The sequence below is a fragment of the Electrophorus electricus genome, chromosome 1 (assembly GCF_013358815.1).
Source record: "Electrophorus electricus isolate fEleEle1 chromosome 1, fEleEle1.pri, whole genome shotgun sequence".
In the NCBI taxonomy this organism is placed as follows: Eukaryota; Metazoa; Chordata; class Actinopteri; order Gymnotiformes; family Gymnotidae; genus Electrophorus; species Electrophorus electricus.
In genome coordinates this window covers 30,188,241-30,214,321 of record NC_049535.1, presented here as the reverse complement: position 1 = coordinate 30,214,321, position 26,081 = coordinate 30,188,241, and the positions used below count along the sequence as shown (strand labels likewise).

General features: G+C 46.9%; 1 protein-coding gene across 2 annotated transcripts in view; it reads right to left on the bottom strand.

The window, feature by feature from the left end:
* Window positions 1–24,733, bottom strand: part of helz (helicase with zinc finger) — a 32,917-nt gene extending 8,184 nt beyond the window's left edge. Inside the window, exons 1-23 of one of the 2 annotated variants that reach the window (XM_035521950.1) lie at window positions 24,336–24,733; window positions 22,844–22,961; window positions 21,811–22,017; window positions 21,332–21,368; window positions 20,981–21,105; window positions 20,722–20,778; window positions 20,397–20,445; window positions 20,159–20,234; window positions 19,469–19,667; window positions 19,012–19,119; window positions 18,186–18,486; window positions 17,408–17,675; window positions 16,355–16,691; window positions 15,404–15,534; window positions 15,003–15,182; window positions 14,785–14,886; window positions 13,878–14,056; window positions 11,653–11,771; window positions 10,286–10,431; window positions 9,144–9,291; window positions 8,752–8,935; window positions 7,607–7,835; window positions 3,117–3,321 (exon numbers count right to left, since the gene is read on the bottom strand). In XM_035521950.1, the coding sequence (XP_035377843.1) occupies window positions 3,117–3,321; window positions 7,607–7,835; window positions 8,752–8,935; window positions 9,144–9,291; window positions 10,286–10,431; window positions 11,653–11,771; window positions 13,878–14,056; window positions 14,785–14,886; window positions 15,003–15,182; window positions 15,404–15,534; window positions 16,355–16,691; window positions 17,408–17,675; window positions 18,186–18,486; window positions 19,012–19,119; window positions 19,469–19,667; window positions 20,159–20,234; window positions 20,397–20,445; window positions 20,722–20,778; window positions 20,981–21,105; window positions 21,332–21,368; window positions 21,811–21,999 (3,369 nt within the window). In that variant the 5' untranslated portion in view covers window positions 22,000–22,017; window positions 22,844–22,961; window positions 24,336–24,733. The remainder of the gene's footprint in view (window positions 1–3,116; window positions 3,322–7,606; window positions 7,836–8,751; window positions 8,936–9,143; window positions 9,292–10,285; window positions 10,432–11,652; window positions 11,772–13,877; window positions 14,057–14,784; window positions 14,887–15,002; window positions 15,183–15,403; window positions 15,535–16,354; window positions 16,692–17,407; window positions 17,676–18,185; window positions 18,487–19,011; window positions 19,120–19,468; window positions 19,668–20,158; window positions 20,235–20,396; window positions 20,446–20,721; window positions 20,779–20,980; window positions 21,106–21,331; window positions 21,369–21,810; window positions 22,018–22,843; window positions 22,962–24,335) is intronic. The other variant, XM_035521918.1, reaches the window with a different exon arrangement.
* Window positions 24,734–26,081: the final 1,348 nt, after the last annotated feature.

Genomic DNA, 26,081 nt, shown 5'->3' with positions numbered 1-26,081 from the left:
CATACACTGTATACATGCTCGCTCCCTCTCCCTCCTCTCACACGCACACGCACACGTGTAAAATACAAAACTAATGATGGTGTTGAGAATTACCTCAGGCAGAGTAAGAGACATGATTCATGTAACAGCCATGGGCAGCGCTGGGCTGTTGAAAGGCCACTGTGAAAACTGTCTGTGTCGGTAGAATGAAGCGTGTTTCAGAGCGTTATTAATACAGGTGTCCATTATACATACCGTCTCCCCCCTTTACCCATTCATGCCTTTTATTTAGAAAAGTTGCTTTGGCTTTCAAAATGAACTGTCACCATAGCAACCGAGCCCATTAATCACAGAATCAAATCACCTCAGATAGAAAGGTGGCCTTTTCTGGTCTTGTTTGGTGGGACTTTTTTCAAAGCACATCATATTTTGTGCTATGAGAGAGCTCTCAGGAGCAATTGAAGTCAGTAAAAAAAAAAAAAAGAAAAACCCACACACAAGCAAAGAGAAAGAGTTGCACAGACTCGCAGACAAAACAGTGCCATCATATGTACTGCATTTACAGTGCCCCTTCAAGAAACCAGCTGCATACAAGTCTTTTTACAGCCTGAAAACGGTTTTCTGTGTTTTCTTTGGCACTTATTTATGAAGCTGTAAATGCAGTAAACTTTGAACCAGATAAATTCTTATCACATTAACAAGCTGTGGCCTTTGTTTAGTACCGCTACTGCAAGTCCTCCCACAAAACTACCACAGGGGTCTTGCTTACTGTGAGGTAATGACCGAGGCGCCTATCATCTACAGAGATAATGGATTCACCATTTGAGGAAGGACTAAAAGAAACGGACCAAAGCAGGGAAAACAGAAACTGAACAAGAGAAACAAGCAACAGAAGGGGAAAAAAGGGTGAGAGAGAGAGAGAGAGAGAGAGAGAGAGAGAGAGAGAGAGAGAGAGAGAGAGAGAGCGCTTTAGGGTTTACACACTAAGAGCAAATGAGGGAGAATGAGTAAGCTCAAGAAAGACATGCGGGAGAGGGAGAGAGAGAGAGAGAGAGAGAGAGAGAGAGAGAGAGAGAGAGAGAGAGAGAGAGAGAGAGAGAGAGAGAGAGAGAGAAAAACACAACAGACAAAAAGACAAAGAGGAAAAAAATGAGAGGATAGTGGAGCAGATGGAGGCAGCTCGAGAGGGAGAGGACTCTGCTCAGTCATCTTCTCTGGCATGTTTACCTCTCTCCTCCTAAGGGAGCAGGATTGATTGACGTATTATTCGTCGGAAGGCCCGCCCACGCTCCCCGCACCCCCCGCCGACCGGCGGAGCCCACGGTGCGTTCATCAACGCCACGGAGGCAGAGCGCTAGCTGGACTGAGGGTGTGGGCCAGCGCCAAGCCCATTGCCCGCACGCAGCCACCTCTCTGCCCATCACGACTCCACTCCCCCAGCTGGAAATGATGAGGGCCATGTCTGCGAGAGCTATTTTAGGGGGAAGCATTAGCTGTTTTTTAAGTGGAAATGCCTCAACTGATCGCTCCCTTTTGGTGGAATATCGCTCGTCACGATGGGGGAGCTGTTCAAAACAAAAAAAAAACAAACTGTTTTTTTTTGTTTGTTTGTCTTTTTTTTTTTCTAACTGTAATTCTTTGATTATTAAAGAAGCAGGACAGAAGATTTCCCAGGATGCTAGGGGGGGGTGTCCTAACAGCCTAGCAAACCCACTGCTGCATGTCTTAATCACACAGCTGGGGACTTTGGTCTGTTTCATAGTGAACGGACACACTCTTGGCTGAGCCATTCACCTGCAGCAGTGTTCTAGTCTACTCAACACAAGTGGTAGATCACAGGCTTAACAAGCAGCCTTCTGAAATCAACACACAAGGGAGGAGCAAACTGGTATGGCTGCTTCACACATTTCTTTTAAAACCCAATGGAGGTTCAAATTTAACCAAATAACATTGATACGGCCACATATTTTACAGAAACAAGCTGATATAAATTTTGCCTTAAATCATGCATAATTTACCATTTTATGTTTTTATTTCTGTCTCCACCCACAAACGGAGCTCACCGTTCTACGATGCGGGTCCAGGCTGCTTAAACGTACTGTCGCCACCCCTGACGTAATCAAGGTAAACATTCGGAATCACGCAGCCCTGGCCTGCCTTCTAACCCGACCTGATCCAACGTTAATTCTCACTGCGCCATGTGAAAGCTGAAATCTCCTCTGGGTTACCTTGCCACAGACCCAGTCTCTCACCCTCTCCGCTGCTGACAGCTGTTGAGTCACTGACCTGTACATCAACTTCACCAGAATAATGTCTAAGCCAGTCTGGCATTTTTTCCCCCCTTATTATAATTATTATTTGACTGAAGACTGAAATAAGAATTGTCACCACTGAATGGACTGTGGAGCTGATGTTGTCCAGCTACGCACTAACGCGCGTCATCGGTAGCCGAGTCTCGCTGGGGTATCGGACGCATCTTGATTAGCGCTGGAAAATGCAGCGCAGGATGCCATGGAAACAGACCATTCCGCGTTCTACTCGGCCTTGTCTGTCACATCTCATACGGCCAGTCACGTCTCATTTGTATGGTCTTATTCACATTTCAAAGAGTGACAATGGAAAACTGATTCCTCGTGACGTGTTTATTAAACATGCTGCTCTGTGCGGCTGTACGAACAGCATTAGCCTGAGGAGCGGGTATGCGAGAGTATGCGGTAACGCTGATCATGGACACCAACCCCCCCCCCCCCGCCCCTGGCACATTTAAAAGCGCTGCTGATGCTAGACTGCGTGAAACCTCCATCTCCAGCTGTGCTTGCCATAAATCACAGAAATTCGGATGTGCTATGAGGCAAGATCACTGGCTATCAGTCTTTTTTGTTTAAAAAAAAAAGGGGAAAAAAAAAAAAAGGCAACTTGCTACAAGCAACAGATGGAAATCATCAAGTGGACTACAGACACTCATCTGTTACAGGCGAACAACACAACATTGCACAGCTGTGAACAGAGAATAAGATGGGAAACTTACTTCTGGCACTGGTACATGAATGGTATTCACTATGGTACACGCTCTGCAGCGGGTAGTAGCAGCGGAGTCCGCTCAGCTGAGCTCAGTGGGCCGACGGCCGGTTTCATACCTTAGGTGGGGAATGCTGGTGCTTGCCGGGACCCTGGGGGTGCTGGGGTCTCAGGGCTCGGGGGATGAACTCGGGGGCGAGTGGGTTTAGCACGTAGGTCTTCTTCAGCTCCAGAGCCTCCAGCTGGGCCTTGATCTGCTCAAATGTGATGCCGTGCAGACTGCCGTTCTCGTGGCAGATGGAGATGAACGTTTCCCAGAACTTCCTGTGCAAGAGTCCAGAGAGTCATACGCATGGTGAGCAAGACGTTCCACGCTCAAAGGTGCCCGGTGTGTACGCACACGCACACACACACACACACACACACACACACACACACACACACACACACACACACACACACACACACACACAGCCCTGATCCAGCTCTTCCACTCTAGTGCAACTCTTAAATCGGCAAACCATACTGTAGTCTCCAAAAAAAAAAGAACTGGATTAGAATGTGACAAATAGGTAAGGTTAAAGCAGGCCCGCAACCAAAGTGGAACCAGAGTGAAAGAGTCATGCTGCTGACAGGACAGCGGATCCAAGCTACCGACCTACATGTGAAAGCAAGCTAGTATGTGCCTGGAGCCCTCGGGCACAGTTGTTATGCTGGGTGACTGTCACTAGCAGTAAGAGCTGAGAGCACTGAGAACAGCAGCCAGGGCACTGACTGGCTCAGCTACCCCTGCCATGACATGAGAGAGGCTTGTGTACCCCACCACATGGCCACCCAAGCCAAATATGGCCCGGAGGGAGCAGCCCTCCATCTCCATGCAAACATTTAAAAAAATAATAAAAATAAAAATTTAAAAAAGAGGCGGAGAACCACATCAACCCCACCAACCCACACACAAAACAAATAAATAAATAAAATGATCAAATCAATCTCACGTCAACAAACGAGATGCCTTGCATTTTTCAAAGCCGCATCGCAGGGCGTTCATTTAGGAAGCGATGTGAGGACGAGTAGCAGCGGCAGCAGGGTGGGAGCTCGCTGAGCCCTGTTGAGACCCTGCTGAGACGTGCACACAGCCAGCCTCTCAGCAGAGGTAAAACCCCTACCAAGTGGAAACTTGACAGTCAGTACCCAAACCTAATCAGAGGGGTAAACTCGTCCTTTGAGCTCAAAAAGCAGAAAGCAATTTTAACATTTTTTTTTTTTACTAAAGCTCAAAAAGGATCTGGAAGCCAGAAAGGAACAGTCAAGGCCTCCTTTTGGGTAATTCGGTCTCAATAAGTGTCCCTGACATCACAGGCCTCTGGGTTTACCTCCAGATGACCATGCTGCGCAGGCTGGCTGGTGATTTTTGCAGGTACTTTGAAGTAATGAAAACACTAATTGCATTAATGGGTGGAGTAAGGGAGGCTTGAATCACAGTCTATACAACGGTGCATCTCTGCTGAAGTCATTAGTGTCCATTGTGAAGACAAGTGCCATTAACTCCAAACAGGAGACATCTGGGGCAAGGACATTCAATCCCATGAACCCACACCCCACACCACACCACTCCTGACCCCTGCTGCCCCACGACCCACACCACTTCAATAATATGGGCTTGCTCTTGCATGCACACAGAGCTGCTGATGACGAAACACACCCTTCCCATAGTCACATGGGTTTAGCTCGATATTTTCTCTTCTGTTAGTTGAAATTATGATTTGGGTTTCATAGCCCAAGAAATTATTTCTCTTGGTCTACAGCTGTCATTACAGACAAGCAAACCATAAAAGACACATACATTAATTCATTATGAGTCAAGCCTCTATGAATATTCACAACAACCTCAAATCCTTAGTGGTTAGATTTGCTGTCATGGATAGGTGTGAGGTTTCAGCATACTTTGAGTTACATAATTACTTGAAAGCTCCGTCGCAGTATATGGTAAGAAATTATTTAGGCAAATGAGAGAAGCTGTCATGTCGAGTTCTTTTTTGTGCCATCCTGTGTTAATGACGCAGCAATTCACTTCAATCCCCCTTCGCCCCCCTTCAAAAATGCAAACTGTTTCACAGAACACGCTCAAGTTTGAAGAGGCATAACTGATTTAACTAATAACGGTCTTGATGAGAATGTTGAAAGATATAAAGCAGATGCAATGGTTAGACAGGACTATGGACATCAGTGTATAAACCAGTAATAGAATTCCAACAGAATAAAGGCATTTAACAGACTTTTAGGAATCTTAACTGATGCTGCCCTCAGCTGATCTAAATAGCAAACACTTGCCAGTAAGGCTGTGACAAACATATTACTGCGGTTGTGTGATGCCTACCGTGGTGTTGAGCTCATTACTGTCAATCACCGCAGCTATAATTTATTTAGAAAATAGATCGTTCCGGCTCCGAGATCTGATTGATTGACAACGTGAATTAACAGTGAGAAACAGAAATTCTAATCAGTTGTTTTGTCAAAGGATGGAGTATACTTTAGGCATTATTTGGCTTTGAAACCAAAGTTTACATTGAGCTCATCCATAGACTACAGTGGCAACGGATGGTTTATTGTGAATACCATTTAAAATAAATACTTTCATAAATGCAAAAAGAACGAGAGGCTGAGTATTATTGTGATTAGCTCATGGGTAAAGAGCAGATTTGACTCGTTTCGCATCAGCACCCCCTTCCGTGATATAAAGCACGGCCTCTCGACTTATTCCTTTAATTAATTGATTAAGCAAGCTTGTGAATGTAACATGAGTGCAAATGGTGTGCGATATGAAATATAAATTCAATAAACATTGTTTCGTTACCTTCCTTGACAAGGACTTGGCGCTTTTTAGTTGTCGATCGCATCAGCTTCGCATACGATGGGGATTCCTTTTGCGTGTCTATAATTAATCATTTCTAGCTTTGAGTACTTGTGATATTTACAGATAACATTCAGCTGAATGTACTATATACACGCACAATACACAAAAGGAGTTAAATTTTATTATTATTTCATTTAGAAATTAATTCATTTTTTGAGGCAAGGGGAGGGTTTGCTTATACGACAAAAATTGGTAATGCGTTTCTTTCTCACCGTAGTGAGAAACTAATCTGTTGGTGGTGAATGTGGGCTATGTATAGAAGTCTGTGCTAGAGAATGCATGAGTTAGTAGCTAACCTTTAGATTACCCAATCACCGAAGCTGTTGAACACGGTGTTGGGGCATTAGTTTGTCTCTGAGCACTGCGTCTCCTGCCACCACAACACACGAACACAGATTCATTTAATTGCTGGGCCCTTCGGCTTGACACTTCCTGTGACCAGACGCCAGCGATTGGCTGATGCAACAGTCTCCATAGCGACAGGGGAGCTGTAGCTACGGAGGATAGGCATCAGTGAGCAGGGGCTGATGGACAGTCCTCTTAAGAAGTGCATGTCAACACACACACACAGATTTTACACTCCTCTGCCATACACCCTGACAGAAACATCTTATTCTCTTACTGAACAGACACCCTCACAGTCGCTAGGCAGGATTTAAGTTATGAATCAAAGCCTGTACTTCACAACATGTGCGCCCCCCCAACTCACTAACTCACGCTGGCGCATACAGCTGCTCCCATGGCAGGTTTGCCACCATTTCCTGCTCGCGTGCCCCCCCCCCCCCGCCGGCCTGAGTAAAGACACGCCCTGGCCATGCGCAGCCACACACATCACCCTGCTATCGGGGGGCCCCCCCAATCTCAGCCAGGCGCTGGCAGGTGCCACGGCTTCACGCCGCCTCTCTCCCACGTCGGCGGTGGCAGGTGGCAGGCGCCATGCGTTGCTCTCCCTCGTTAGCTCAAGCCGCTAAAGGGCACAGTGTGAGGCTGGAGCGTGCCAGACCTGATGCCCGTCCTTCTCAGCCAGAAATGCTCGGCCACACCAGAAAGCCACTGCCACTCCGCCCAAGGACCCTCCCACCTGCTCCTGGCACCACAGGCCACCCAATCAGCCACACAGAGAAATCACTATTAACAAATCACAATTAATAAATGGTAATTAAACAGTAATTAAAACACCAGCTTTGGTTTATGGAAGTGGCTTACTGGGAAAGGCCTGCACTTGGCAAACTACAATGCCCACTGTTTAGCTACACGGTAAAGTATAATGTACACTGCTGCATCACAATTGGGTGTCTTCGCCTCTACACTACTAGCAGTCCAATCAATCATGGGACTTTTCAGTATGTGCACTGGGAGTCACTGATCAATGGCGGACGTTCCGGGACAATTATCGTCACAGGTGTTCAAGCAGCCTGACAAATTGCAGCCATTTCTGTGGCAGTAGCACCATGATTATTTATTACAATGCACTAATCACTTTCCATTGCAATTAATAACCGTAATCACTACACTGCTTAAAATAACACCAATTTGCATTTCTTATGCATAGCATTCACACACACATCTAAGCACCAACCTGTACTATCTTCACTCATCTGTCACTCAACCGCCTAAAGGGGCTTTTAAGCACTGACTCCAACTGACTGTCTGACTGATTGGCTTGTGGATTCTGTCCCATGCGTGTTGGGTTACCTGCAGCGTCCAACGGAGCACAGCGCGATGGGGTCTCCCACGACGGCCACCAGGGACTGAGCGCGTGTGATGGCTGTGTTGAGGAGCTTGTAGTTGGACAGGAAGCCATAGTCCAGGTCCTCTGTGGAATCCTCCACCAGCTGCTCCTTCCGTTTGATGGCCGTCTGCTTGTGCTTGCAGGTGTGGCGCGTGCGGACAGTGCTCAGGAACAGCACACGGAACTGCTTACCTGCGGGTGGGGGGAGTCGGGGGTCACTGCACCGCAACAACCACTCTCTTCAGAGGACCGTGCCACATTTCAGTGAATCAACTATGATTTGAGACTTTGTTATCATGGGACAGAACAGAATTATTTCACACTAATCACTGTGGGAAACGAGCACCTGAGGACCTGGACCCCTTCAAAGGCAATTTCAGTGCACAAGCCCAGGTAGTCGTCCATTACATCAATTATGCACAAACCAATCTAGCTCTTCAACCACTGCTGCTCCTGCAAGCGTGGTCAAAGTCGCAGTGTAACAGGCCTTCAGTCGCTCCTCTCTCGCTGTTCTAGAAACACCATCCATGGCCACATACTGCATCTTAAATCAGCCATATAACAGCACACAAACTAAATCTATCCTACTAGAATGATGGTTGAGGTCAAATAGGTTGTACTCACCATAATATGGATGAAAATAAAAATTAATTGGCACCCTGATATACTCTCACACAGCAATTTAATCGCAACAGCAGATGTGATAATCCTGATGGGTTTCTTATGCTAATCTATGAAAAGAGGGAAAGCTTTTTTTTTTTTTCTTCTTCTTTTTTTTAAAATCAGAGGATGACGTTTTTATGAATGATGCTTCTGGACAAAATCGGGGCAGGGCACTTAGCCTTACAACAATTTTCAAATACGCTAATACAAAACTCTCATGAATGAACACTACTGTGCAAACGTTTACAATGGGAACGTAGAACAAATTGTTGGATTTTCAAGTGCTTGATGAATCTGTCGGGAATACGTTCATACAAACTTACTTCACAACAAAATTCGGGGGATATGAAGACAACAACAACAACAAAAAAAAGTCCCTGCACGAGACCCATATGTGCAAGTTCTGATTTGATGGACTAAGGTCCTCCCACGCGGCCGCGCTCACCCTGGACGTTGAGCACCCTCTCCACGCTGACCTCAGGCATGCGTTTCTTGCGGAGCTCGGCGCGGATGCGGAAGACCTGGTCGGCGTAGGGCGACACCACGCCGATGCTGCCCTCGTCCAGCTTGCCCCAGGCTACAGGCCACTTCCTCCTCATCTCTTCCACGCGCTCCACAATCTCGAACACCTGCACCCAAAGAAGGCTCAGCTCCGCTGAAACCTGCCATGCCCTCCCCTTGTCTTTACTGAACACTTCCAGCTTAAGTTCCAACAGACCACGACGACAGGGAAGGAAGGGTGGAGAATGTTGTACTGTGGTGGCATAAGTGATTTCTGATCAGGCCACTACACTGCTGGCGTACGTGCTCTTAACCAGCAGGCGAGGGGTACGCTACCTCGGCGTTGTTGTAGTAAGCTGTGCTGTTCTTCTCCTGTACGTCCTCGCCGCGAGCCGTGAAGAAGGTCAGAGGGTAGAAGTCCTTGTGCTGAGGCTGCTTGCCGCTTGCCATCAGCTTGCCCTCGTAGAAAAGCTCTGATGTGTAGCTGCAGCCGAAGGGGGAGCAGAGAGCACCATCAGCACCGGCAGAACGCGTGCAGACCCCCCGCCGCTGCTCAGAGCGCACGCACAACACCCCGCACTTCAGATAACCCCCCAGCTCAGCCACTGGTCGCACTCTACATACGTAAGCCTGAAGAGAGGCATATATGAGACAGCCTCCCACAGGGAAAGCACAGCCCAATAAATATTATATATACACAGACATATAAACGTTTTTTACGCTGTGTACTTTACTACAATTTTGAATCTCTCTACATCTCTTACTCACCTGTAATCTTCTTCAAGTATATGAAAATCAATTTATTTGAAATTTTTGATCATATCACATGGCGGGGGGGATCTGTCCCAAATTATACAAGAGGATGAAAAATTATGCAAGAGGATGTTTACGGTTGGGTTTCTTTTATCCAAATGGTTTATAAAAAAAATTATGTTCAGCCATCAACTTCAAACCTTCTCTATTAAAACCTAAGAATATTTCCTAGCAGATCGTGCATGTATATTTTATGCTAAACGAGTTATCACAAACAGATGCTATGTAAATTTGTTAAAGACGACACTCAAAGTATCCAATTTTAATCAACAATTTAGCACCCAAGCATACCAATCAAGGGCGGTCTGCTTCCCTGTGACTTCCAAAAGTCAGCACGAACAGGCGCTTTCGGCCCGACCTTAATGAAGTCAAAAGGTGTGATGAGCTGAACTTCACCCAACAGACAAATCCCACCGCCGCGTCCCGTCCCGCTCCCACCACAAGCAGCTGGGAGGGTGAGCTAAGGGAGCTGCAGCCAGACGTGTTAAAACTGCTACTGTGTGTACGGGCATTGGGGTGCGAGTGAGAAGAGAGAAAACGAGGGCGAGGGAGTGAGCGTCCGTAAGCATTCGCATACGTGCGTGCTTGCTTGTTTGTTTGTTTTTTTTTCTCCCTTTGCACGTCAGCCTCGTCAGGAAAAGCGATGTAAAAAAGTTCACACCTACTTGATGATTGCCTCATGGGAGCGGTAGTTTTCGCAGAGCAGAATCCTGCAGGGGTACTCGGAGGGGTAGTGCTCGTACAGCCGGTCCAGCAGGGACACATGCAGGTTCCTCTCGCGCGCAAACTCGCTGTACACGAACGGACTCAGCTGGAGAGGACAGGGCACGCCACAGACCAGAGCACGTTAGCCTTCCTAAGCGTTACAAACATTTCCCCCAACAAAATCTAAATACATGAGATGCGCTAATTATAGGGGCGCAAACTCACTGTAAAATAAGGGTTAATTTCACAGAGTTTCTCAGAAACGATGGGATTCATTTATTAAATAGACACTTCACTAGCTAGCCACATAGGCTAGCCTGCCATGCCAAGCTAACAGCCTAAATGGCTGAGTTGAAAACAATGACATTCAGGAGAATTCAGGAGGCTTCATTCTCTGTCTCACTGAAATGAAAACACCCATCAGTGTTTTCATACGGTTCTCTACTGGTCATAGAATTCAGTGATAAGCAGCGCCCATTAGCTAGCACTAACATTAGCTGGTTTAGCAGTATGCAGGTCAAGACGCATCATTACTATGTAGCTGGCTACATTTAGGTAATCCTACGCACAATGTTCTCGTTTGACTCGTCTCCATAGCAACAGGAAAAGCGATGAGCTCTGACATTTAACTCTGTACTGCCCACTTAAGTCCCGTACCAGATCATTCCCCCCTCCCCCCAGTTTTCCTGCATCTCATAGGAAAAGTCTGATTTCATGGTCTGTGACGCGATTTTCAAGGCCATGAGTTTCGCCGGGCCCTAGATACAGCCGGTAGGGTGGACTGCAGTCTCCCACCACCACACACTGGTGTACTGTACTGAAACGTTCTGTGGGCAGTGTGTGTTCACAGGCTAAAGGGCAGAGGTTAGGCAGCAGTGATGGGGGCATATGGGAGGGCAGCCCAGGTTTCTAGGCTGGTCTGGGCACGAGCTGCAGAGCACTGGATGATCGAGGCAGCAGTCGTGAGTGAGATAACGAGGGACCTCTCTAAAAGACTGTTTATTAGCAGCCTGTTAGCACACCAGCGTTTGTCTGCGGAGTCCAATGCTTCCTCTCAGCCATCCGCCATTCAGGAAGAGTACACGTTTGTACACAAAGATTTAGCAACTTTAACACTCTAACCTACAAGCACTTTCACTTTTCCCCCATTGAATTTCACCAAATGCTGGATTCTACGTTCCAAAGTCAGGTGGACAGAAACAGTCCGGCAGACAGGTGCCGCAAAAATCCGGCACGCCCGTGTTCCTTTAAGGAGAAAGGCTGACGCAGGTGGAGGGGCAGGACTTCAGCTGCGTGAAGTGGAGCCCTGGTATATCCATCTCTCTACCTGCATGTGGTCTCCAGCTAGGACGATGCGTGTGCTTTTAGTAGCCAGGGCCAACGGCATGATGGTCTCACACTCCATGGCCTGGGCCGCCTCGTCCAACAGGATATGTGTGAAGAGCCCTTTACATTGACACACACGCACGCGCACACACACACACACACACACACACACACACACACACAATAAAATATTCATTACAGGGAGCTTCACAGGAGAGGACATTAATAATCCATGACCACAGCCCATGCACATGCGCACGCGCACATACACAAGTATATATACACACGGTTTTGTCCAAGCAGCCAACAGACAGCCCTGGAGGATAAAAAGAGCTGAAGAGCGGTTCTTGATAAAATGCACAGGTCACTATGAAAAAAAGGGGGTTTGTGCGGTTGTGTGGGTGTCATGCACAGTGACATGAAGGTAGATGGTAAAGTGACTCAGACTTATGCAAGTACATGAATTGATCATACCACCTACCCCAACACAAAATCACACAGACATGCACATTATTACTGGGTTTTGTTAAAGTGAAAAAAAAAAAAGATGGCAGAAAGAAGATTTTAATTTGGTGGAAACCCAGCCATGCAGTGGAGCAGTGGAGCAGTGCTACTGTCTCTCACCTCATCTTCAGTCAGAGGCAGCTTAATGTTTGAAAAGGTCTTTCAGGGACATGCACAGACACATGCAAATAGACCCCAGCTACCAGAGCTACTACCCCTGGACAGGATTCCTAAAGAATGATATTTAGACAACACTGGCTTTCTGGATTATGACGCATACCACAAATACGACCAGAATTGTTTGAGACAGAACGATACATCGCAGAACTTTAATGACAGAGAGACGGGTGACAGTCAAGCAAGGTAACAGTAAGCCAACAGTCAGCTGGTTATTGTTCCAACTAGCTAATGCGTGTGCATGAAATTGAACAAAGTTCATGCAGAGTTTGACAACTTGCATGATATGTATTCTGAAAGAAAAAGTATGCGCCATCCGGCCAGAGGAGCGAGCTAACTAACTTATGAAGTAGTGGATGCTCCTCTCCATCTGGTCATCATGTAATCATCTACAATGTACTAACCCCAGCTATTGTTATTAGCACATGAACTGCCAGGGACATACCAGCCTGGGCCACCACCGGTCTGCTGCTGCACTTACGAACCATGCACCATGTTACACTGACACTTAAGAATGAATATTATACATCTATATAAATAAATACATTTGTTCCTTCTTGCAGGCCCACCATTGGCCCCATCTGGCCCTGCCGAAGCCCCTGCCCTGTAGGCCCGAAGGTCAGAGGACAGAGAATGCTACACCGAGTGGGTGTCACGCCGGTGCACCTTCACCAGCTCGAGCTAATCCTGCAACTGTGAGGACTGTGGTTTCAGCCATGACCCTGCAGCACTTCCTGATTTGTTTAAAAAAATGAGAGAGCAAAGCGCGCGCGAGAGAGAGAGAGAGAGAGAGAGAGAGAGAGAGAGAGAGAGCGCGCAAACGAGCACGAAAATGAGTGGGGGGGGGGGTACGAGAACGCGAGAGCGATGGGAGGGGCAGACCAGCCGCCAACAGTGGAAGCTAATCATGCTGACTGTGTTAGACAGGCAAGCTGGGTCTCTTAGCAACAGATGATCCTGCAAGCAGACACATACAAGGCAGGAATTAGCCTCTCTTAATAAACCGTTATAGGCCAGGCCGCTTCATTCAAGGAGAACTTTCTTTCCGTTTTTGAAAGACTGTTTTGTTACGGAAGAGGCGGGGGGGGAGAGTCTACTCAGGCCTTTTGGGATATGTTTCCAAAACAGCATCTTCATCTTGGGATTAGGATTTATATGAAAGCTAACTGCAATGATTTCATTTTTATTTACAGCTCCAGCAAGCTGAGAGGGAGGGGCAGGAGAGGATGTGAAAAAGTTAAAGATAGTGAACAAGAGAGAACAACAGCAAGAGTGCTTATATGCTTCTGGTTATGTGCAGTTAAAGCATGACTGCAAATATGGGATAAAATATTCCCCTGCCACTGACATCAGAAATTTTCCCTTGGGCCATAAATATCTTCCCATACTCTAGCACTCAAATCAGGGAAAAAAAAAAAGAAAAAATAAAGCTAAATATATTCAATATAGGCACTCTGAGACTGGCAGAGGAATGAAACACGAAAACTTGCACAGATGGATGGTGGGCGGGTGGGTGTACAAGTGTGTGCGTGGCCATGCACTCACCAGGGTCCAGGTCAAGCTGACAGAGGTACTGGGAGGTGCTGAGTGTCACTACCACCACACGGTGGCGCTCTATGTCCTGTCGAGTGGGCATTTGGAAGGTGAGGTAAGCTCCAGATATCAAGCAATACTGCTGCACCACCGGGTGCACAGTCTTCACCCAGCGGTTCCTGAAGTAAACCCTACACACATGCACCACAGACAGCATTCAGCAACTACAACATCAACAGTATATGGACACTATTCAACTAGAGAGGATAATGGATATAACGGATAATATTCGAAGACCAAATGCAGATTCTATAAAAAGGTAGACACTTAGGTTAAACCACTGAAAACTAAATATACTACACTACTTAAAGATATTTGTTCATTTGCTCTTATTAGACAACAGAAAGGCTCTATGAAATGTTTTGTACGATTCCTGTGTCAGCATGCCTGACTAGTGTCTACACATCATTCAGGTGTCTTGGAAGACAGAGAGGGAGGACCTTGTTTCAATCCTGTAGCAGCTCTTACAGAGCATTCTCATAAACCAGACCATAATGATTTTTATGCTACTCCATACACCACAGGCAGCTAATAAATGCTAGATAGTGGCTAACACCTTATGATATACTAAACACCCTATGAAGATGTCTAACTAACCCTGGAAACATGCGAGTCCTCTCCCTCCCCTCCTTCGAATATCGTGCCATTGAAAACTGAAGCTACTCAGCACAATAGCGAGCAGGGTCATGTTTGAGAAAGGCCAGCAAGGCACCACAGATGGGCCTGAAACTGTATCCATCACAGCTGCTTCAGGCATGAAGGCTAGTTTCAGAGATAGAAGGTATTCACCCAAGTCTTACGAAGATTATTCATGCGATCAAACGTGAGAAGCGGCCTTTTGTTGGGCTGGGAAGGCTACCTGAGAGGTTTTGCGTGTGGATTGCCTGCCTCCACGTATGGATGAAGGTAGTCCTTTATGTACAGGTCTGCGGCGCTGTTCGAATGGGTGCAGATGAGGACCCTGGGAGGCAAACACAAACATTCGTGTTGGTCTGTTTATGACTGAAAGTGACCAAGGTGGCCAAGATAATTCTCAGCACTTCCTGTCCTGCCTTCCAGGGAGAGGCAGGGACCCACCGCGTGTCAGGCTGCTTGAGGATGTGCTTTACGGCCTGGGCCAGGGTGAAAGTCTTGCCCGTGCCGTAGGGTCCAATGATGAGCACCGGTGGGAGGTTGATGGAAAGGGGCGTGGTGATGGCTAAAATGGCCTCCTTCTGCTTGGTGTTCAGACGAGGGTCCAGCTGCTCGTCCCACTGCCTGCAGTGAGGAAGAGGAGGGCGTCAGGCTCTCCGAGAGCACGTACAACCACACAGCCACCACTCGCCAGGAGATGTGAACACTGGCGAGGGAAAGGGGCCGAGGAGGTCAAATTTACACACCAGACGCCGACGGGCCTACGTGCCTGTCTGTGCACACTGATGCCTGTATGGATATGAGAACAAACGTATCCACCCAACTTTGATACTTCTGGGCCTCACCTGTTGGGGCTCCAGGGGATGGTAGGGGTGAGGCTGACATCGGGAAAGAGGATGGAGTTGTCCCGGAGGCGGTCCAGGGCGTAGTGCATCTCGCACAGGGGCAGCCTGTTGAGCTGGAACTGCAACTCCACCTGGCAAGACGCACATGAACTGCGTTAATGCACCAACATTGAGGCCTGCACCCACTGGCCCAACTCAGCTCGTGGGCTCTTTCACTTCTTGAACATCTGTTTCAGACCTGGAGCAATTCACCAGAGCAATCGTCTCCAAAAATCAGGCCAATTTACTTGACTTTTCACTGCCCACTCAACGCGATTACTAGCACAAGTAAACCCGCGAACACACGCTGCGGTGCCAAACCCCAGGGCATTCCCGTTCCAATAATGAGCCTTTTGAAATTACAGCAGGCAGGAAGGAAGGATTCCACGTGGATTTCACATGACAAAGGGGTTCATTCCGCCGGCCTCAGTGCTGCTTAAGCGGAGCGGTGGGTGTGCGGCAGTAATGAACGGGAGCTCTCCGCTTCCTTTTAGGAAAATGTGGGGTAATGCAGGCCAAAGCCTGCACTTCGGAGGCCGGCCTGCCGGGCAAATGGAGCAGGCCTGTGACAGAAGGCCCTGGGAGTCTGCTCTCACAATTCTACTCATGAGAGTGTCATGCGTCAATCCTCTTTTAACCACAGAGTATCACGAAACAAAAAAACTCAAAACCCAGAGAAACACAGGCTGAAACCCTGCCTTACACCTGAGCTAACGTGTTTGATGTCGGGGGGGGGGGGGGGGGGGGGGGGGGGGGGGGGGTTTAAATGGTGTAAGGCAGCCGGAGTCTGAGAGGATGGACCAGCCCCCAGCTGATGCTTGTGCCGAACTCTTTGGACCAGCCCCAGAGGCAGCTGATTAGGTCGCTGGCCAATCTGACCTCTGCGTGTTGGCGTTCGTCTGGCGCCCCCACCTGTAGCTCCCGGTCGGGCACCAGGCTGAGCTCGTCACAGCAGTCCTTGCAGATGCGCAGGAAGATGTAGTCCTTGGTCTTCTCCTCGATGAGCGCCTCGTAGACACGCTCCTTGCTGCTGGCCGGGTGGGCCAGGCCAACACCCATGCCTGCCGGGAGCAGCAGCACCGAGTTCACCTTGGTCATCACCAGCCTGCCGGCCAATGTGTCCTCAGACAGTGTCTCCGTCAGCTTGAAGCGTGCGAACAGCTGCCCGTTCTGGGCGTACTTGGCCCCTCCGGAGATGCCCGTCAGCATGAAGCTGGACACCAGCTGGAGATTCACCTTGATGTTGAACCTGGGAAGACAGAAGGGCTTTCAGCATGGCGAGGCCACGTGTGGACGACCAGCTCTTCCTAAACCCCAGAAATGACAGCTTTTAAGTGCAGACACCACTGCCACCATCTTTATTCGCTGTGGTGCTGCTGTTTCCGGGTGTCACAGTGGTTACGCTCCGGGCAGAGTCATGTTCTAAACACCAGAACTTATTTGTGCTGTGGTAATGGCTTGGCAAAAAAGACCAGCCCAGAGAAAGTGGAGTGCACATTTCAGCTCATGTGGCCTGACATCTAAGTAGCATATTCCTGGAGCAAAAGAGCAAATTCTCCTACGCCACACTCCTACATTACTGCTGTTTAACAGCTAAAGTCTGCATACAACTTTCTGTCCAATATCAAAGCGCACTAACGTGGCAGAGCTGCCTTTCTCCTTGCAATTACATAACGATGACTGCTTTCCTTACACGTACCCTAGGCAACTAGAAATTCACAAACGCAGTAGCGCTTGATAAGGATCAATGGTGACCTCTAGTGGTTAGGAGCTGCAGTAAGCTAGCAAAGCCTGGCAAAGCCAAAGCAACAGAATGCACTTTTTGAATTATCATCAGAACGATATAAACCATGCACGATGTTTCTCTGCTACTATTTGCATGGAAGCACTGAGCAAATAGAGTTGGTTTAGGAGGAACACAGAGGTCGCTTGCCAAGAAGCTCTCCTCAGCTCAAAGGCACTCACTTGCTGACTTCCTTGTACTGGGCAATCTCCTCGATGTAGAGCAGGTCGTGTAGGCGGGCCTGGTAGTTGTCGCGCGTGAGCGTCTTGTCCAGCACGGATTGCGTGAAGAGCTGGTCAGCTGACAATGGGATCTGGTAGCGGCTCAGGAGGCTGCGCTCTAGCTCCATGTTCTCATTGGGTGCGAACTCCACGATGGTCTTGCAGGACGAGTCCCAGCGCTTGGCCGTCATTAGGAGCTGCTGGCGCGCCTGCATCAGGTGCTCCAGGTCTGCGGGGAGAGAGGAGCACCAGCATGAATGACACACTGCTCTTTAAGCACAGCTGCTCTCCTGGCATACCGATAACCGGCGTCTCCGTAGGGACACAAACACGGTTCAAAAGGAACTGGAGGCTTTGGGGGAATGCAGACCCTAACAAGTATGTATTTTTCAAAACTTCAGAAAACTGGAATAGAAAATTACAAAAGGGCAACAGTAGAGCATGCTGCCACCTGCAAAGAGAAACCATGTTTTTTGTTGTTTTCTTTCCCCATCAAGCCACATGGTAGCTTCAACAAAGTACACATTCAAACGTAATGAAACTGATGAATGTGTGCACAAATATACAGGTTAAATATATCCTATAATAGGTTACGGTCACGTTTGTCACATGTGTTCACTAGCATTTCAAGCTCAGGGAGACGATGCAATTAAAACTAAAACCGAAGAAAAATCTAAGAGGAAAAAAAAAACAAACAAACAAAAAAAAAAACGACCCGCACCTCTTAACGCAATCTCACCTTCAATGGACGCTGCGTCCACCATCACCCTCTGCATCAGCACGGGCTCAGATCCGAAATCGAAGACCACGGTCTGGCGGAAGGTGCCGAAGATCTCCGTGCTGAAGGCCACCTCCACGGTGTAGAGGCAGTGGTCCATGCCGTTCTGCAGCAGGCCAGCGTCGCTCCACTCCTGGCAGGCCCCGTCGCCCACGCGCTGAGCCACCTGGGTGGAGGTGTCGCCCGCCGACACAGCCACGATGGAGAAGTGCGGGCGGTTGGCATCGTAGAGCAGGGCGATGCGGTGCAGGGTGCGGGCGGGCTGGGGACGAGCAAAGGTTGGGCACGTGGGGGGTGGTCAGCGCTATGGTTCTCTGAGCTTCACAACACGGACAAGCCCTAAATGGATGTTAACTAATAATAAAAAAGTCACTGACACTAGTAACGGGTCTGAGGATTCAAGTATTTATGTACCAGCATTAAGGATAAATGATTTTTGAGGAGATACAAGGCTTTGTGAGTCACTCTGGAGAACAGCAGCTGCTAAACACTTTAAATGTAAACATTGTTAAAAGTAAAAACTGTAAAATAAAATATTTTAAATGCTTTATTTTTCCTTCAGATGGCGTTGACAAGCAAACAAGAAGAATTGAGCAGCACTTCATTCCATATCAAACTCGAACTTCTCCCTACCTAGGATTTATGAATCTTCCAGACAAATCAGCTTGGAGAGGGAAACACCCACACCCCCACCCACGCAAACATTCACTCACTCACTCGGTCGGTCGCAACTACCAAATCGCATGAGCCAGTCAGTCCATCCTAGTTCGTGCTGCAGAACGCTTACCTTGCAGTAAAGTGAGAATGTCCAGGAATGGGATGACTTCTTGGTGTTAACAGTGACTGACAGATCTGAGCTATGTTCCACTGTAACTCCATCCACACAATCATTGAGCTACAATACAAAGACATGGGGGGTGAATGGCATGACAGCAATGCCCTCTGCACAGCCCTAACAGAGCATGTTAAATCCCAGCCATTCATGACCACATTGATCACATGGGGTCAGGCAGCATTTGATACAGGAACTGCTTTAAAAAGTAAGTCATTTATACAAATCTCCAAGCCACAGCCATGATAGTGGAAGAGTTCCAAACACTGTACACACTCTTTGTGTAATCAACACCCAATCAGTCACAAGAAGGGAATCCTTGGACCAACCCTGAATCATGGCTGAATACAGTGAATGTGGGATTATTTAAGATGAACCGTGAGCAGCGAGTGAGCTTTGCTGAGAGGCCTACCACTTTCTCAGGGGTGAGGGAGTTGATCCACTTCTCGATGAGCGCCTCCATATAGTTCTCTGTGTAGTGCTTGCCTTCCTGCTGCTGTTTAAGGCGAATGAGTCTAGAGGCATAGCGGCGCTGCCACTCCGTCAGCTCCTCCTGCGAGTGGGCCGATGTGCACTGCGCTCCATACCGACACAGGCCCTGCTCTAGAAACCTGTACAGCACAGTGGGCCTTACAGTAACGCTCAGCTCTAGAAATATGGTGGCACCACAAACCTGCTTGAAAACTCCAAAAAAGGAAGATGCACAGGGTTACACTAAAAGCCTGTTCTAGCAACTTGTACAGACAAACATGGTAATATTCAGTGTCTTCTCTAGATCTCCATGTAGAGGAATAAAGTTACACTACAAAGCTGCTCTAAAAACCTATATAGATAAACAAAAATTAAAGCCATTGATCTATATACAGTTGCCTTAAAACCCTGCCAGAGATCAGACCATACTCCAGAAATATTATTTCATTCTTAGGGATATTCTACAGAAATGTCCTGACGTCTGAAAACTCTTCCACATAACTCAGGTATTTAGCATGGGAATGTCTATAGAGGAAGCTCCATATAGATTTTTGTTTTAAAAAAAAGTCAGCTCTCCCTTTTTATGTGCAAGAAGCACAGGTAGAAACAGTGGTTGGCAGAACAGGCATACCTTTTGCACAATGTGTACTCCTCGCTGCTAGTGACCCCTCGAGGAGGAGGCCGGAACTGCCAACCCTCAAGAACATCTGTCAGAGTCAGTCGCACAGAAATCCAGAGAAAGAGGAAGAGGAAGAAAGCAAGAGCCCGTCAGTGCGTATAGCCAAATAGCCAGGCGAGTCATGAGAGCTCAGCCAAAACTGGCCTTTTGATTTTGTTGTGAAACTGAATTGGGGGGGGGGGGGACTCACCCTCCTCACTCTCTTCCGTAAGATCCGTCACCATCTTGTTTCTTACAGCCTGCGATTCAAATAGTTAATGACTCAACTTTGTATCTTAAACAAGTTCTGAAATTCCCAATACAAAAAAAAAAGCCTTAGAAAACTGTGGTAAGGTGTACCGATTATAATAACAAACTAAAGAAAAATTGCTCTTCAGACAACTCAAATGAAAGTACAGAGGGGGGCTGACAAGGCGCGCAGCAGGAGACTTGTTTAGACATGCCCCATTAGACAGCTCTGAAGTGCAATCTCTTGTACAGGATGTAGTTTTGACCGCTATGAAAAGAAAACTTACCTCCATTTCTGAGAGGAGGTTTTTCAGCCGTGTCATATCCATAGCCATGAGCCCATTCTTCAACAATGAAGAGATATCCATTTTATATATTTCACATAAAAGATTACAGCTATCAGAGTCTTCATGTTTAGTTCTAATTGACCTTTTGGAGCAGTTGTATGTTTATTTTATTTACACAGCACTAGTCACTGAGCCACTGATCAACATTTGTAGCACTTCAGAAGAGCTCTGATAAGGAAAGGAAGGCAGATTGATTTACCAGCGGTTCTCCATACAGAGCTTTAGAAAGAATACTGAAGACCTCCTGCAGGCTTCCATCTAATACCATATTCTGCAGGCCCAGCCTGAAACTTCCCTCTCCCTTCCCCAGCTCCTCAGCAAGCACTACACACACACACACACACACAAATATATATATATAAAAATGAGCCCATCTGACCCACAGGCAGACTCCACACACTTTATACCATATGACGCAAATGCATTTGATTATTTTAGAGTTTCTTTTCATCTTGTATGGAACTGCTTTCAAAACGTTTGAAAACAAGTTTTCATACTCAAAGCTTTGCATAGGAACATTTATTCAAAAGAAGATTTCATCGTCCCTCACCATGCTTGCAGTCCTCATCAGCTTGATTATAGTCCTTCTGCAGAAGGGAAAGCAAGTTACTAGCTCAGGAATGGCCATACCATTACAGTAGACCACACAAATTGCTCACTGATGATTAAACTTATTGTGCTCTTAAGCTCAGCAGAGAAAACCCCAAGCTATGCTGTAGCTCTCCACAGCTTGATCAGCCTGTCTCTGCTCTAGCTCACATGGCCTTAGCCTCAGCATAAGGAAACAGTCTGCATCTAAACCATTACCAGCTGTTTGTTAATAAAAACAAGTTTTCCAAATGTCAACTGCTACTCATTACTCAAAGCCATTTACTGACATGAAAACAAAACTTGTCACTGAACCAAAACGAGGCAATGCAAGTGTGCCCAAGAAGAACAAACTTTCTGAAGACACACAGGAATTTCTATGAGATGGGAGAAAGCATGGTACAAACGGGAAATTGCAGGGCTGGCCCACCGAAAGCTTACCAGCTGAAGCAGGCCTGCAATCCGGTAGAGCAGGGCGCGCTTGCGGAGAAGAACCATGGCTGGGGAGGGGGGGCATGACCCCAGGGCCAGCAGGGCCTCCGTACTGTGGGCCACCGCTGCCTCATACTCCTGCCTTACTAACGATCCAATGGCTTCTTCACATGACTTCTGTGGCCTCCTGTCCTCCATGACTCTGGGACAGAGTGTCTGGGGAGGGGGGGGTAAAGGGGGATGACATGAAGAGGTTTCCCCAAACCCAGGAGTGCCATAGAGCTGCACCAGTTAGTGTTTGGGAGCTCCCCCATGCTCACACACTCATGTGGACTTGTGTGTTATTTATTAAGCCATTAGTGAGCTAAATCAGGTTTGATGGACCAGTGAAATCAACAAAGCATGCAGAATCGGAGAACGACATGATTTCATTTTGACATTCCAGGGGTAAAACATCTTATACTGGGATGTCATCAAGGAACATTCTTTGTAAGGCTAGATCTTGATGCAAAATAAAAGCACATGTTGGGAATCACCTGGACCAAAAGGACACTAGTGTGGCCCCTCCACTACCCAAGTAGCTCAAGAGAATGGCACTGCAACTGCACTGTCAAACGTTTATTTAATGAAATAAGTGTGTGTGTGAGTGTGTGTTTTTTATATTATATATATATATATATAAATTCTACATATAAATGTTTATAATAACCAAACACCAAACATCTGCATATTTGTGGAAATTGCTCAATGTATATAAAAGCCAGGAATTAGTCATATCAATTTTTTTTTCTCATTCTTTTGGTATTCATGCCATGGCTAATCTCTTAGCTTACAGCTGTTAGGGACCAACTGCAGTGCTGTTAAGTCATTTCACCCTTTTCCATAGTAACATGGGCGCAGCTGTACGTTCCAGCTGGATCAGGTTGTACAGCTGGGGCCTGTGCAATTAGCCTTCCATGTTTTATAGTTTGAAGCAGGCAAGTCACGAATGTGCTACAAACCATGCTCTCATCAACTTCGACAATACAGCATTGCTCTTAACTGTGAAAGATGAGATCAAGGCCAATTTCTACAAAGAGCCATCCTTTTAGTGGTTCATCTACACATCTGGCAAAATGGCTTGTTCTTCCTGGGTAAACCAACCAAGTGTTCAATAACGTCTGTGGCATGAGACCATAGACAAATAGGATTGTGATGATTATTATTACAAGTTATACTCAAACTTAAAATCAATTTACAGCATCATTGCTCAATAAAAATATAACATAACAAAAGTAAACAAAAACAAGCTTGATGGAGCATTTAAGGGGAAACAGCAGAACATACAGGGAAGGCACAAACCATTTTATCATTCATTTTAAAATGTATCAGTAATGAACAAAAGAAGGGTTAGAGAGAGCACCGTGAAGAAAACATGGGTTTTTAATAGTGAACTGTATATTGACCAGGATGTCAGGGGTACACCGGGAGCGATTTTAAGTTTGAGACGCCGGAAGACTAAACGACCCAAGGTTGTGGTATTGATGAAAGTGTCATTTTACAAAGCAAAGTGCACGTCATTTAAGAAACATTAAAACACACATTCGGAGGAAAACGCTAGAGTTTCTAATACACAGAGTATAAAATGTGTACGACTGCTGTGGTCACGGTGAGCTCCATATCCAGCTCTATATAGGAGAGAGAAAACAAACGCAAGGCATGTCTCAACATCAAGCCATAGCGTGCAGTTTAACCCGTGCATCTAATTAACCGCGATCACACCAAAAAAGGCGACACAGACACTAAGAAAAATATAAACAGCCTATATTTGGACTCCGGGTCAGTTAATAATAGATGTCCCGTCTGAGTGTGTGTTGCATGTCCATCAAGCGAAGAAAAACAACTAGCCTTATTGTGCTGTGACACAGAAAATGCGAACCGACGCCGCAGAAAAAGAAAACCGAATAATACGCGGGTCCGGTAACATTACAGGCGATTTTGGGGGGGCATCGCCGTTGTTTTTCCGACTCCGTCCAAGGGCCGGTGAGCACAATACGGCGCCGCTGGCTGAGCGGCCGCGGGCTGCGACTCCGGTCTAGCGGAGCTAACTGTGATGTCGGCCAGCTAGCAGGACGCTCCTCACGGCCTCGGTGTCCCAACGCCCCCGTAGTCCCGTCTACGCAGCGGCGAGCAGGTTCGCCCAGCAACATCCACAATACGAGACGTGCTGGCGCCTTATAACACAAGCGTCGAGTCGCCCGTGAAATCAGCGCTGCTAACTTGGGGCTCGGCGAGACGAGCCACTTGCAGACGAAGCGGCTAGTTGGGTTAGCGAGCTGGCTAACGAACTCTTTAACGTTAGCCAGCTTCTGGGACTGCGGCTCGGGCCTTATTGTGTATCGACTGATACCGCAAAGGGGAGCGGTGCTCGTTTGGGTTTTATAGCTCGTTGGGCCACGCACTATCTATACCTTCGCCAGCATAACAATATAACTCAGTACGTCCGAGTCGGAGAGGCACACGGATAAAAGGTCTTGAAGGAAGTCTGCACTTACCTAGCCTTACTTTCTACGCCATCTTGGATCCACTTGTCAGCCTATCGCACGGCATTATGGGCAAATATTTCTGCGCCCGCTTTCTTGGAACTGCTACAGTGTACAAGTACAGCAGATCACGAGAATTGACTTGGTACGTTAATGCCTAAAGGGACAATACTAGTTCCATCAAAACCAGGATGTGAAGACGGCCGAAGTGTATATCCATTGTGGAAGATGAAGACCTATAGCGTAATTAGCGTGCGTTTTAAAGTGCATAGGGCTGGTATTCACCATTGCACACCATGATACTCACTGATATCATCAGCAGGTTAGTTGTTATGATGATGGTATAATACAGTTTGCCTGTTTCCTTCCTAAAGCAACTTTTCAGTAGATAGGTTTTTTACACAAATACACAATGCATTGTAACTGATCACGCATGCAAATACTTGCAAATATATATATATCTCTCTCTCAAATGTTGTCTACAACAATTACTTTGCAGTTACCTTTGTCTGTGGGGCCTTTGATGATTCCAGTATGAAACCAAGCCCTGCTAACTCGGTGAGCTCAGATGGGCTTCAGTAATGCTGATCATGGCCTTGCTTTACCCAACTTGTTTACTCTTAGAGTCATGACAACAGTGAGGATCTGTGTTAAAAACTTCATCATGTCTGGCAATAGGCTTTCCCCCCCCCAAAAAAATGCCAGAAGATTGATTAGCTAGTAGGTTTCCTTAATACCTGTGAGCCATTTAATGGCTATGATTCTCGTTTAAGTTTCTTAACTTTAATACATTTAGTCTTTAGTCACTTAGTTCTGTGACAGAAATCACTGTGGCAGAAAACAAACACAGCTGTGAACCAGTAGGGCCTTAAGCTTGCCACCATCCACTCAAAAGTGAAACTGTTCAGTACTATTTAAAAATAGCAAAAAGCAGACATACATTGTCTGGTTCAGCTGATAGGATCTTTATTGCATACTAGCCTTTCCTGTTTTACATTGAGGGACTTATTGCTGCCGACCCAGGGTGAGTACATGAGCAATGTCGCTGTCGCTGGTTCTACAATGCTTGCATCCCACCCCCACCCCCAGGTAAGTTTGGTAGTGCATATGTTTGCATATCTGTGTATAGGACCATGGAATGGAGTAAAAGAAAAACTGTTCAAAAAGTATCAACTCGTGTAAGGAACTTATTAAACTTACCGCAGCTTTCCGCGTTGCTTCACTAATGCTACTAGCAGTAATAAACCATAATTTCCCAATCCCGGACATCAAAACAACCCTGTACACCAAACCCATTTCATTAACAAGCTTTTCATTAAAGTGTTATAACAGGGAAAGCTCACTGCAGAGGGTAACGAGCTACATGGCCGGGACGCTGGTATACTGTAGTAAAGCGTACGTGGCGCCGCCTGGAGTTTGTTGTAGAACCTGCAGTTTCAATTCTTCCGCGTAGTAGCGGTGCACCACGCTGGTTCAGTGCCCTCTAGTAATCGTATCGGCAACTGAGCATCCCGCGATAGCGCCGCGAATGAGTGGCAGCTTTTTGAATTTTACTGGTTGAATAATATATATGTTCGAGTTTTTGTTTTTTTTGGGGTGAAAAATCGATGTTACTGAATGAAAAATTTATTCACTTTACTCCATAAAACATCGAGGTATCCGGAGTCGGACAGGTAGGCTATCGTAAAAGGTGCGCTAAGTGTGGTTGAGGATAAGACTGAGTTTAAAGGATTACTAACTCTGTCGTTTGTTTCTTTC